The 13,837-nt window shown below is 38.7% G+C and overlaps 1 protein-coding gene across 2 annotated transcripts in view; it reads right to left on the bottom strand.

The window, feature by feature from the left end:
• Positions 1 to 13,837, bottom strand: part of rock2b (rho-associated, coiled-coil containing protein kinase 2b) — a 48,847-nt gene that overhangs the window by 9,589 nt on the left and 25,421 nt on the right. For both annotated transcript variants that reach the window (XR_010803864.1, XM_066676491.1), the window contains exons 17-23: positions 13,104 to 13,263; positions 12,645 to 12,805; positions 11,933 to 12,117; positions 11,667 to 11,736; positions 11,434 to 11,537; positions 1,932 to 2,118; positions 1,714 to 1,807 (exon numbers count right to left, since the gene is read on the bottom strand). Coding sequence is in view for 1 of the 2 variants with exons in the window: in XM_066676491.1 (XP_066532588.1) it covers positions 1,714 to 1,807; positions 1,932 to 2,118; positions 11,434 to 11,537; positions 11,667 to 11,736; positions 11,933 to 12,117; positions 12,645 to 12,805; positions 13,104 to 13,263 (961 nt within the window). In the remaining variant the exon portion in view is untranslated. The remainder of the gene's footprint in view (positions 1 to 1,713; positions 1,808 to 1,931; positions 2,119 to 11,433; positions 11,538 to 11,666; positions 11,737 to 11,932; positions 12,118 to 12,644; positions 12,806 to 13,103; positions 13,264 to 13,837) is intronic.

Raw genomic sequence — 13,837 nt, forward strand, 5'->3', positions numbered from 1 at the left:
CCACGGCTGCGCCAAAAATGAATCTATGTTTAAATATACATTTAATCATGTGTCCACCTTTTTTGACTATTACTGCACATGCAAGATATTGAGTTAAACATTGATTTATTTACAAAAACAAAGGCTTCAATCATGTTTCTATCAGAGGCGATTGCTCTAAGACTGCAAGGGAAGCTCAGCTTCCCCTAAAATGTCAAAGAATAAGTGATCAAATATATACTGTTGTGTGACATGTCATTGAATAAATATGCACTACAACGCGCTCAACTTTTGTTCAGAATCAGCTTCTTATCACTGGTAAAGACGCAGCTTTCCTCTCAATCATTCCCGCAGCCTCACGGTGCTTTAAACAGTGTGGACACTGAGCGTCCACATAGTTCAATAGCGAAGCAGCGAAGTGCAGCGAAACAAGAGGAGTCATTGGATAAATGCTGGGCTCTGTCTCGCCCATCGGACGCTCAGCGTCTCTGGGGGTCTATGAGGCAGTGGGCTGGTCTCGGCTGGCCCGGACGCTCAGCTTCTGCATGATGATTGGATGATCTGTCTGAGGCTGAATCTCTTTTTGATTGACAGCGAAATGAGCGAATCAGCGATCCTTTGGTGTAAAGATCCGTGGGAGCATTACATTTTCATTCTGTTCTGAGTTGAACCAGACTTTCTGAATCCTCTTAGCGGCATTTTCTTTGTTAAAAACGACTAGCGACAAATCGAGCTTCTGTTTCTGGTGGGTTTTTTGTAGCTGCTTGTGTTTGGAGACTGACTTCTATCACTCTTTCTGACTTCTATCGCAGTTTCTGTCCAGCGGGTGCTGCTGAGCCCCTCCACCGTCACAAAGCACTCACAGGCGGACACACTTCACATGGGCCAAGGCCGTTTAAGCAGCCTAGCTCTGCTGGCCATTGAGAGGACACTAGTCAAGTCCCTGGAAAAGACGCCTTGTTGGTACGACAGGGTCACAGATCATTTTCTTGAAAAGGAACGGAGAGTAGAATTTACGTATAAATAAACCGACACATTTTATGATGTAGGCCGAAATTGAGCTTCCCCTCCTTGAAAGACCAGCATCCGCCACTGGTTTTTATGTACACAAACCATAAATCCAGCTGTATACTACTCTATAAATCTTACTCTATGTAAAATAACATAAGAAACCCATAATGAGCAGTCATTTTTGTAACATTTAAAACATTAAAGTGTAACATCGTTCAGTCTCTCTGTCTGAGGCCTTGTTGGCTCCCTTTTCAGTTTATGAAGTATACCATCAAGCTGATTTTCTTACAATTTATGAATAAAAAAATGTCTGCTGGGAATGTGTTTCCTGTCTTTGGGGCCCTCCTTCTGGAGGTGGCAAATAGCTTGTCATACCCAGCTAAGGAAATATAATTTTGACCCATCTGTATTTTCTAAAGGCCAGTCTAGACGTGAGGTGATTTCTGTTGCTGTTTAAAAACAGATTCTAAACAGCAGAATTCACAGTAATGCTTTACATTACTAAATATACACTAATTACTTAGTGCTGTTATTATTTGCGTATTATTTTATTTTATTAATTTCTCATGCAGCACCTCTAGTTGATACATGAAAGTGTCCTATATGAATAAACAATACATTTATGATGATTATTATTTAATAAGACAATGTTCATACCAAAAAGGTCCTATTATCCAGAAGATGTTGACTGAATGAAAAACAGCCTCATATTTATGCACTTACGTTGCTGAAGATTTTTGAGCTGGTTATTGATCTCTTCTTTTTCATTGGCCAGGTTGGCTACATCCACAGTCAGTGTGCGGTTGGACTCTTCTAGCTGATCACAGAAAAAAAAAAAGAAAAGAAACGAGGCTTAACTAAAAGATATGTTGTACCTGCACTCGTTGTTTTATTATGAGACATTTTCTGGATTACTGTTCATGTGTGAACAACCCCCTCACCGAGCTGATGGTATTGTCCTTGTCTGCGAGCTCCTGTCGGTGCCGGGCGATCATGTCTTTGATCTCCAGCTCCTTCATGATTTTCTCCTTCTCCAGGTCTGAATACTGCTCCTCAGCAATGGAGCGTGCCAGCTGTTCTGAATCTGCTTTTGTCAAACTGACCTCCAGCTGAGCGGCCAAGGAGTCCCTAAAGACAGACACACACACACACATTTAAGTATGTGATGTGTTCACACTGATAAAACAACTTAACAAATACAACTCTGCAGAATACATCAATTATGTTGTAAAAGTCTCTGTTGTGCATGGAGAGTGAGTGCCACTAGATGGCAGTAAAAGCGTACTGACAACATTCTCTTGCACGCCTTCCAAAGCAGCAGCATACAAAGTTCACTTGGTCTAAGGCAGGGGAATAATCTATATATAATATACCAATATACACTATATGTATAAGTGGTTGGTTAAGGGTATTATATTATTTTTTTGTCTATAATAAATAGTAGTGCTATATAATTTCCATAGAGACAGTAACAGGACAGACAGGACATTCTTTAACTAATATATGTAAATATTTCAAATGAAAAGAAAAGAAAAAAATCTCCTGCAGCTCGTACAGATTGTAACTCCACTTGTAATCACCTTTGAGATGGTGGACATATTTTACATTTTAAAAAATACATTATATAAATAGACTCCCTCAAAGTCCAAATGCATACATTTAGTTGGTTCCATTTTAAAATAATCCTACAATTTTAAAGATATATAAATGTTTTCAAACAGTTTTTACATGGTTATTAATTAGGTTGTAAACACCTTAAAGGTCATTAAAAATCGTTTTTAACACAGCAATAGAAAATACAACAGTGACCTCTTTTTTGTGTAATACTGAAAACATCAAGGTAAGAATAAATTAAGACCATTTCATATGTCAGGGTACACCACATCATTAAAGACTAAGCACCAGCGATATGAAAGTGTCAAACAAATAAATACAGTGGAATCTGAGTTCCTAACTTATCTTTATAATAATCAGAAAACATGTTATTTCTTATTAATTCAAGGAATAAGGTTTAAAATCTGTGCACAAATGGCCCAAAGATCCCAAAATATTCAGAAAATGGACTAAATTTGTCCACTTTAAACACTGGAGTCAAGCTATCCGCACTTTGGAAACTGACGGTCAAGCCATCCGCGCTTCAAATCCGAATGCACGTATAGGCGCGTCATTACGGTTTTTCATTGCGGAGAACACCACGTCCGCTTTGGTACAGATAGAGAGTCTGAAACCCGCGTTTGAGCAGCGATGTCTGTGTTACTAAATAAATGCACACAATGCTAAAATGGACTAAATGGGCTAAAATTAACAAGCCATTGGGAATATATTTCGTTTTAAATCACTTTAAAGAGGCAAAACACGCTTTGATTTTATTATTTCATACATTTACGTATTTTTTTTACTTTTCTATAAACACTTAACTGGCTTTGAATAGTAATCCTGGTGGACATGTATAAATACAGATTACATTTTACTGTCATTAAACAGAGGTAGCTCACTGTATAATATTCTCATGGATTTATACTGAATACCTACCAATATGGATTTCTCAAAAATTACCCATAATGCCTAAACCATTCCACTGTCATTAAACAGAGGGGCCTCTTGGCTATTACCTGTATGATTTAGGCAAAATTTCACTGTATACTTTTCTCATAAACTCATACTGAATACATTCCAATATGGATTTCTCAAAAATTACCCATAATGCCTAAACCATTCCACTGTCATTAAACACAGGGGCCTCTTGGCTATCAGCTGTATGATTTTGGTAGAATTTCACTGTGTACTTTTCTCATAAACTCATACTGAATATTTACCAATATGGATTTCTCAAAAATTACCCATAATGCCTAAACCATTCCACTGTCATTAAACAGAGGGGCCTCTTGGCTATCAGCTGTATGATTTTGGCAAAATTTCACTGTATACTTTTCTCATAAACTCATACTGAATATATTCCAATATGGATTTCTCAAAAATTACCCATAATGCCTAAACCATTCCACTGTCATTAAACACAGGGGCCCCTTGGCTATAAGCTGTATGATTTTGGTAGAATTTCACTGTATACTTTTCTCATAAACTCATACTGAATATTTACCAATATGGATTTCTCAAAAATTACCCATAATGCCTAAACCATTCCACTGTCATTAAACACAGGGGCCTCTTGGCTATCAGCTGTATGATTTTGGTAGAATTTCACTGTGTACTTTTCTCATAAACTCATACTGAATATTTACCCATATGGAATTCTCAAAAATTACCCATAATGCCTAAACCATTCCACTGTCATTAAACAGAAGGGCCTCTTGGCTATCAGCTGTATGATTTTGGTAGAATTTCACTGTGTACTTTTCTCATAAACTCATACTGAATATTTACCCATATGGAATTCTCAAAAATTACCCATAATGCCTAAACCATTCCACTGTCATTAAACACAGGGGCCTCTTGGCTATCAGCTGTATCCAGACAAGCTGTATCCAGCTGACAATCCAGAGCCGGGACCAGGCCGCAGACAGACAGGCTAAACCGACCGTCTGCGAACTGTCTTGAGACGTCACCCAGGTTCAACTGTATTGAGACTGTGTCTTTCCCCCGAACTAAATGTAAAAGTAGAAAAACAAAATCAGCCTGTTTCAGCAACCTAATCAATATTAAATCATACACAACACCTAGCAGCAACACCTCAGAAATAAAATTTGGGTTACTCAACATAAGATCACTAAACTCAAAAGCACTCATCGTAAATGATATTATAAGTGATCATAAATTCAATGTTTTCTGTCTCACGGAAACGTGGGTTAAACCAAATGAATATTTAGCACTAAATGAAGCCACCCCCCTAGGCTATAATTATGCACATAGCCCAAGAATATCAGGCAAAGGAGGTGGAGTATGTGTAATTTACCAAAATACCCTAGAAATTAGTCTTAAACAATGTGACACCTTCTCTTATTTTGAGGTTCTCTCCACTATTATTACAAATCCGGTCACAAAAAAGGACGCATTTTTATTATGCAACATTTACAGACCACCAGGGCCTTACTTAGAATTTCTGAAAGAATTCAGCGATTTTGCTACAAACCTAGCGGTGTGCAATCATAAAGTTATAATTGTAGGAGATTTCAATATCCATTTTGAGAAGGAAAGTGACCCACTAAAAAAGGCATTTACCTCAATCTTAGACTCTATTGGTATTACTCAAAATGTAACAGGGCCTACACACTACTGCAGCCACACTTTAGACTTAGTTCTGACACTAGGTCTTAACATTGACAAAATTAATATCTTACCGCAATCCTCAGCAATCTCCGATCATTACTTAATTTCATATGAGCTACGTTTTATCCATAATATATGTAAGAACCCTCGCTATTCTACAAGGCGTATAATAAAACCATCTACCGCCCTACAATTTATAGAAAACCTACCAGAACTATCGACCCCAGTTCCAACTCCATCAGACCCAATGGACCTAGATGTACTAACTGATTACCTAGAAAATACCTGTCGATCTACTTTAGAAAAGGTAGCACCACTTAAACATAAAAGTATAAGACAGAAAAAGCTCGCACCATGGTATAACGATAAGACCCGTACTTTAAAACAAACATTACGAAAACTAGAGCGGAAATGGCGATCAACCAAGCTTGAAGTGTTCCATTCTGCCTGGAAGGACAGCCTTATAGAGTATAGAAATGCCCTCACTAAAGCTCGCTCAGCATATCTGGCCTCGCTGATCTCCCATAATAAAAATAATCCGAGAGCACTGTTTAGTGTGTTTTCTAGAATTACAAAAAATCAAGCAGGTTCTGAACAACTAATTCCAGCAACTCTCACCAGTAAAGATTTTATGGACTTTTTTAATAATAAAATTGAGAATATTAGACAACAAACTCTAGCCACAGGATCAAATCCATCCTGGCTGCCACCTGATGTGAATGAAATAAAACATAATATAACTGTAAAAGAAAGACTTGAAACCTTTTACCCACTCCCACAATTAGAGCTAGAGAAGATTATCACCTCCGCAAACTGTACAACTTGCACACTTGATGCAATTCCCACAAAGTTGCTCAAAGAAGTACTACCAGCTATTATTGATCCTCTTTTAACTATAGTAAACTCATCCCTTAGTCTGGGCCATGTACCCAAAGCTTTTAAACTAGCAGTTATTAAACCTATGATCAAGAAACCAAATCTTGATGCTAGTACACTGTCTAATTACAGGCCTATTTCTAATTTGCCATTTCTGTCTAAGATCTTAGAAAAAGCTGTGGCCCAACAACTTAGTTCATATCTACATAAGAATCATATATATGAAAAATTCCAATCTGGATTCAGGCAACATCATAGTACAGAGACAGCTCTAGTCAAGATAACAAATGATCTTCTTCTTGCCTCTGATCAAGGCCACGTATCCCTGTTGGTGCTTCTTGACCTAAGCGCAGCCTTCGATACAATAGACCACAATATTCTCACAGAAAGGTTAGAAAACATGGTTGGAATCACAGGGACAGCCCTATTATGGTTTAAATCTTACTTAAAGGAACGTTATCAATTCGTAAAAGTAAACAATCTAAATTCAAATTATTCTAAAGTAAGATTTGGAATTCCACAAGGCTCTATTTTAGGACCATTATTATTTACATTATACATGTTACCGCTAGGCACAGTTATAAGAAACCATGACATTAACTTTCACTGTTACGCAGACGACACACAATTGTATATTTCAGCCAAGCCCGATGACAAACACAGATTAAAGAAAATAGAGGACTGTGTAAAAGACGTGAAAGGCTGGATGTTGCGTAATTTCCTCCTCCTAAACAGCAACAAAACAGAGGTCCTGCTTTTGGGTCCAAAAGTGACAAGAAATAAATTATCAGACTTAATTTTAAATCTAGCTAACTTTCCAGTTAAACCTGGTTCAGCAGCAAAAAATCTTGGTGTCATAATTGACCCGGATTTATCATTTGATCAACACATAGGTAGTATCACTAGGACAGCTTTTTTACATCTTCGCAATATTGCTAAGATTAGAAATGCCTTATCCCTCCAGGACGCAGAAACATTAGTACATGCCTTTATTACTTCAAGGCTTGACTACTGTAACGCACTACTGTCAGGATGCACCAGCAGCAATTTAAGAAAACTTCAACTAGTTCAAAATGCTGCAGCTAGGGTCCTCACTAAAACTAGAAAATTTGAACATATCAGCCCAGTTTTATCATCACTTCATTGGCTGCCTGTTAAATTCCGCATTGACTACAAAATTTTGTTATTAACATATAAAGCTCTACATGGGCTTGCTCCTGAATATCTTCAAGATACAATTTCCTATTATGAGCCCCCACGTTCACTCAGATCACAGAATACTGGATTTTTAAATGTTCCCAGAATTCAGAAGGCCTCAGCTGGGGGAAGAGCCTTTTCTTATAAAGCCCCCCAACTCTGGAATGATCTTCCAGAAAATGTTCGGGACTCAGACACAGTCGCAATCTTCAAATGTAGGCTAAAAACTCATTTGTTTAGTTTATCATTTGGTAGCTAATGCTCCCCCATAGATAAAGGCGGCAGATCCGGGGGGTCCATGGACACAGGGAATTATAGTAAACTGAGATGCTGGTGCTGTCGTCCCGCCGCTTCTCGCGATCACTCAGGTTTGTTGACGGTGGAGCGGAGGGATGCCAGTGTTTCAGGATGCTCCCGTGTCTGTGTGTCCTCCTGGTTCTCTCCTTTTAGTTAATGCTGTCATAGTCAGATCTGCCGGAGTCATTAGCCACACTCTGGAAATTTTCATATTTTCTACTTTACAAACACAAAACAGTTCAAAACTAATTCCATCCCTTTACATCTTTCCGAGTAAACGACTGCCCACCTGTCTGTCTGGACACTGATGGATGACTGTCGAGATCCTCCTCCACGCTTCAGACCAGCTGCCCACGCTCCAGCAACCACCAAGTGCCTTGAAGCTGTCCCTACACTGAAGTTCTCATGGACTACTAACTATCATCACCAGTAGATTGACCAGAGGAGGATGGGTCACCCCTTGTGAGCCTTGGTTCCTCCCAAGGTTTCTTCCTCAGCTGGGGGAGTTTTTCCTTGCCACTGTCGCCCCTGGCTTGCTCACTTGAGGGTTTTACATTTGTCTTTACATTTCATGTCAAATCTTGTCTTACTGGAATTCTGTGAAGCTGCTTTGTGACAACATCAGTTGTGAAAAGCGCTACATAAATAAATTTTGATTTGATTTGATTTGTATGATTTTGGTAGAATTTCACTGTGTACCTTTCTCATAAACTCATACTGAATATTTACCAATATGGATTTCTCAAAAATTACCCATAATGCCTAAACCATTCCACTGTCATTAAACAGAGGGGCCTCCTGGCTATCAGCTGTATGATTTTGGTGCAATTTCACTGTGTACTTTTCTCATAAAGTCATATTACATGCTTACTGATATGGATTTCTCAAAAATTACCCATAATGCCTAAACCATTCCACTGTTATTAAACAGATGGACCTCTTGGCTATTACCTGTATGATTTTGGTAGAATTTCACAATCGGGAATAAAATAAAATATCAAATAAAAAACTGAAAAGTGGGGCATGCAATATTATTCGGCCTTATTAATAATATTGCATATTTTATTTTATTCCCGATTGTGTCCCACTTGTTGTTGATTCTTCACAGAAAAATTAAAATTTCATATATTTGTTTGAATCCTGAAATGTGGCAAAAGTTTGAAAAGTTCAAGGGGGCCAAATACTTTCGCAAGGCACTATATATTCTGCTGTTGCATCAGTGGTCTCTTCCCTGCAGTTACATAAGCATGGCATGCTGTACTCTGGGTTGCTCTGTAGCGGATGGATGCTCTCATTTGATTGGTTGTCATGTAGGTTATGTTCAAAAACATAGACAGCTAGGGTTAGTTTCCAACATATACCGAACCACCTCTAACCCCCCCAACTCCAACATCCTAACAACTTGAACGTTAATAATTATCAAAATTATGAAGAACTTGAATTACTGTGTATTTCCAGATTCTGTTTAAAAACAGCTGTGCAGTCTGCCTTCCAAGCATCACAGAAAAACAACTGTAACTCAAATGCTTTTGCCATATGATATGAAAATGCACAAGGTCCTTTCCCATGGCCTTCAGAAAATATCTTTCTTATCTATGCGAAGCATATACAGTGAAATTCTGTAAAAATCATACAGCTGAAAGCCAAGAGGTCCCTCTGTTTAATAAGAGTAGAATGGTTTAGGCATTATGGGTAATTCTTGAGAAATCCATATCGGTATATATTGAGTATGACTTTATGAGAAAAGTATACAGTGAAATCTTAACAAAATCATACAGCTGAAAGCCAAGATGCCCCTCTGTTTAATGACAGTAGAATGGTTTAGGCATTATGGGTAATTTTTGAGAAATCCATATTGGAATGTATTCAGTATGACTTTATGAGAAAAGTATACAGTGAAATTTTGCCAAAATCATACAGCTGATAGCCAAGAGGCCCCTGTGTTTAATGACAGTGGAATGGTTTAGGCATTATGGGTAATTTTTGAGAAATCCATATGGGTAAATATTCAGTATGAGTTTATGAGAAAAGTACACAGTGAAATTCTACCAAAATCATACAGCTTATAGCCAAGGGGCCCCTCTGTTTAATGACAGTGGGATGGTTTAGGCATTATGGGTAATTTTTGAGAAATCCATATTGGAATGTATTCAGTATGAGTTTATGAGAAAAGTATACAGTGAAATTTTGCCTAAATCATACAGCTGATAGCCAAGAGGCCCCTCTGTTTAATGACAGTGGAATGGTTTAGGCATTATGGGTAATTTTTGAGAAATCCATATTGGTAGGTATTCAGTATAAATCCATGAGAATATTATACAGTGAGCTACCTCTGTTTAATGACAGTAAAATGTAATCTGTATTTATACATGTCCACCAGGATTACTATTCAAAGCCAGTTAAGTGTTTATAGAAAAGTAAAAAAAATACGTAAATGTATGAAATAATAAAATCAAAGCGTGTTTTGCCTCTTTAAAGTGATTTAAAACGAAATATATTCCCAATGGCTTGTTAATTTTAGCCCATTTAGTCCATTTTAGCATTGTGTGCATTTATTTAGTAACACAGACATCGCTGCTCAAACGCGGGTTTCAGACTCTCTATCTGTACCAAAGCGGACGTGGTGTTCTCCGCAATGAAAAACCGTAATGACGCGCCTATACGTGCATTCGGATTTGAAGCGCGGATGGCTTGACCGTCAGTTTCCAAAGTGCGGATAGCTTGACTCCAGTGTTTAAACGGGCACTTTGGAAAGGACCCTCCGCTCACTCCGTTATCTGTAGCTCATTTCACTGGCGCTTTTCCATCAATATGGGCATGTAAGGACACCAACGAAAGGTGTTCAAGAGCCTCTGTAACATGGAGGTAAACAGGGTAAGGACACTCACTTCGCCTGTTTTAGTTGGTGTTAGTTAACGTTAGCTTGACTCGCTAAACTCGGTGGCTCAGATTATACTCTTTGAGTTTAGTTTATTGCTAGGCTACTGTCATGAATAATGTTGGTTATTTAGCTAGATACTGTCATAACAGTCAAGTCATAACGGTGTTTTACCGCGGCGTTGTTCAGCCGTTGTCCTCAAGTGACGTCACGGTTGCGTTCAAGAATTTCCGTAGCGAGCTCGGGTTTTTCCGTCAATTTAATAAAATTGTCAGTTTTAAAGCAAATTAAGCTGCTATTTTCATTTTAATTCATACTTATATCTGTCAGTAACTAAAATAATGTGAAATATTCATGGAGGTCCATTAAGTGGTGCTCAGCCTTTAATATCTAAAACAACATTTTATTGGTGGTGAAATGATTAAGTAAGGTGGTTAAACCGATAAACTTATTAACAAATATGTGCTGAATCTGACACGCTTGATATCGACTGATGGAGAAGATATTGTAAAGTCATTATTTTTTTAACAGTGTAGGTGAATATGAGTTCACTATTTGGTAAATAACAGACCACTGTTACCCTTTCTATGTATGTGCTATAAATAATTATTAATGATTTTTAATGTGTTTACAACATAATTAATAACCACTAATATCTAGATTGTAAAGCTTTATGAGCGCAGCCTTATTCTTAAGTGGTATCATTTGTTCCATCCAATACATACAAACAGAAAAGTTAGTTTTAGGCAGTTTCGCAGTCTTGTGCTCTGCGTATACTGAAATGTCCTTAATCACATACTTCTGTAGAGAGCAGATCTAACTGCTACAGCAAATTAACTTCATTAGAAGCACTTGAGTAGCAGAGCCAGATGTAACGGATTAAGCATAGCATTAAACTCTCCAGGGGTGCGCCACTCCAGAGGAAAAACTGAGCCGTGGGCTTCACACACAAACACACACACACACACCTCTCTTCTTGTAGATCCTGCAGTCTCTGCTGTGCGTCCTGGTACAGTTTATTTTTCTCATCACACTCCTCCTTCAGCTCACGAATCTGGGTCTTATAGAGATTCTGTAAACACAAACAGGTTTTACCTATTAAACAAGATTCACATTCAGCTCACGTTAGCCAGCTTCTCTGAGCAATGTCCTACCATATGGAAAGCACAAAATCAGCTTGAAAACAGTATTGCAGACGTACTGTGAAATATTGCTCCGCCTCTAGCTGGTCTTTTAACTCCTTCAGATGAAGGTCAACCTCTCCTCTTTCCCTGATTGGGCGAAAGAAAAACAAAACGTTCAGCTCCAAATATCACAGCTTTAGTGTTAAACTCTATTTCCTCTAGTTTTACCTTGGGAGGCACTGTATTATAAGTGATTACAAAGGTCTTTAGAGATCTTACTTTTTTATGCCTTTTAACAATTGAACTCAGAAATTAGATTAAGTACACACACACACACACACACCTGCGCATGTCCTGGTTGTGTTTCTCCAGGCTGAGTTTAAGCTCCAGGAGGTGGTTGAGCTCTTGTTTTAGTTGTTTTTCAGAGGAGCGCAGTGTGCACATCTCCTGCCTTTCAGCCTTCAGATCAGCCTGGAACAGATTCCTCCGCTGAGTTTCCTGCTCCACACGCACCGTCAGCACATCCACCTACATATACAGACACACACACACACACACACACACACACACACACACACACACACACACACACACAAAACCATGCCAAAGGACTATCAAGCACTTGATGAATATATTTTTATATATTACAGCGATTACATACGGTCTATGCAGCAAAAAGTGTATATATTACTCTGCTTCAGTAAGATACTCTTGATCAGAGTGACTAGTAAATAATTATAGGTATATACATATTGCTAAAACAGTAGTGGTCCTTAGCTTACATTACATAAACCTTGAAGTACATCACTTATGTTATTTATTTTTGTAGGATCATAACAACTGAATGAACTGATGAAACTGTCTTGGAGTATCACGTAGAAATCTGAAATCCTGCTCAAACAACACATCCCCAACCAGCTCACAGTGAAAATATGCATGCATCATTGCTATAGTAAAGAATTTTCCCACGAGGAGATTTCTGGAAAGGAACTAAACTAATAAAATGCAGGCTTGTGCACAAGCCAAACTTCAAAAAGAGAGACAGACACAATCACCTCCTCAGTGAGTTTGAGTTTCTGCGTGCGCAGTTCCTGTAGCTCGTTCTGTGCCTGTTTGTAGTCACAGTCTATTACTGAGTGATGTTTCTCCATCTGCATCAGTTTATTCTCTAGCTGCTGCTTGGCTGAGCGTTCGTCCTGTATCTTACGCTCCATATCTGCACACAAACACACACACACAAACACACACACACATATATATATATATATATATATATATATATATATATATATATATATATATATATATATATATATATAAAAACAATTGACACAATGTACACTGCTATTGTTCATACAATTCCTTTGAATCTACATTTTTGCTTACATTTTACAGTGTGATGTAAAAAAATGTTCCAAAATTACTCAGAAATATGCTGTCATACTCGAAGGTAAGCTCCAGACTCTTTATTTCACTGAGAGGGGGTATCTTTATGGTTCTCTAAGGTGTCTCACCTCTTAGCACTTCAGACTTGGCCTCCTCAATAGACTGGTTGAGTTTGCTGTTGTCAGCCAGTCGAGCTTTAGTGGCCTTATGCTCCTCTTCTTCCTGCTCTAAACGCTGCTGCACAGACTTCAGCTGGAAGGAGAGATCAATCTCCTGCTGACTTCTCAGCTACAGAAAGAAAGAGAGAAAGTGAGAGGTCACCCCACACACACCTACCAACAAACATAGAAATAAACACTAACACATGCAGAGACACACACACACACACACACACTTATTTTTATACCTTACCGCGACCTGCAACTTAACCCTAAACCTAACCTCACGGTTTTAACACATTCAGTGTGTGCTGTTGGTACTGGATTATTAAAAACATAAGCTGCTGGATCAGATATTTGCAGTGAAATAAATCCTGGGCGGCACAGTGGCACAGCAGGTAGTGTCGCAGTCACACAGCTCCAGGGATTTGGAGGTAGTGGGTTCAAGCCCCACTCTGAGTGACGATCTGTGTGTTCTCCCTGTGTCTGCGTGGGTTTCCTCCGGGTGCTCCGGTTTCCTCCCACGGTCCAAAAACACACGTTGGTAGGTGGATTAGCGACTCAAAAGTGTCCGTGTGAGTGAATGTGTGAGTGTGTGTTACCCTGTGAAGGACTGCTGCGCCCTCCAGGGTGTGTTCTTGCCTTACACAATAATTCCGGGTAGGCTCCGGACCCACCGCAACCCTGAACTGGATAAGCGCTTA

Source organism: Hoplias malabaricus, chromosome 7 (assembly GCF_029633855.1).
Source record: "Hoplias malabaricus isolate fHopMal1 chromosome 7, fHopMal1.hap1, whole genome shotgun sequence".
In the NCBI taxonomy this organism is placed as follows: domain Eukaryota; kingdom Metazoa; phylum Chordata; class Actinopteri; order Characiformes; family Erythrinidae; genus Hoplias; species Hoplias malabaricus.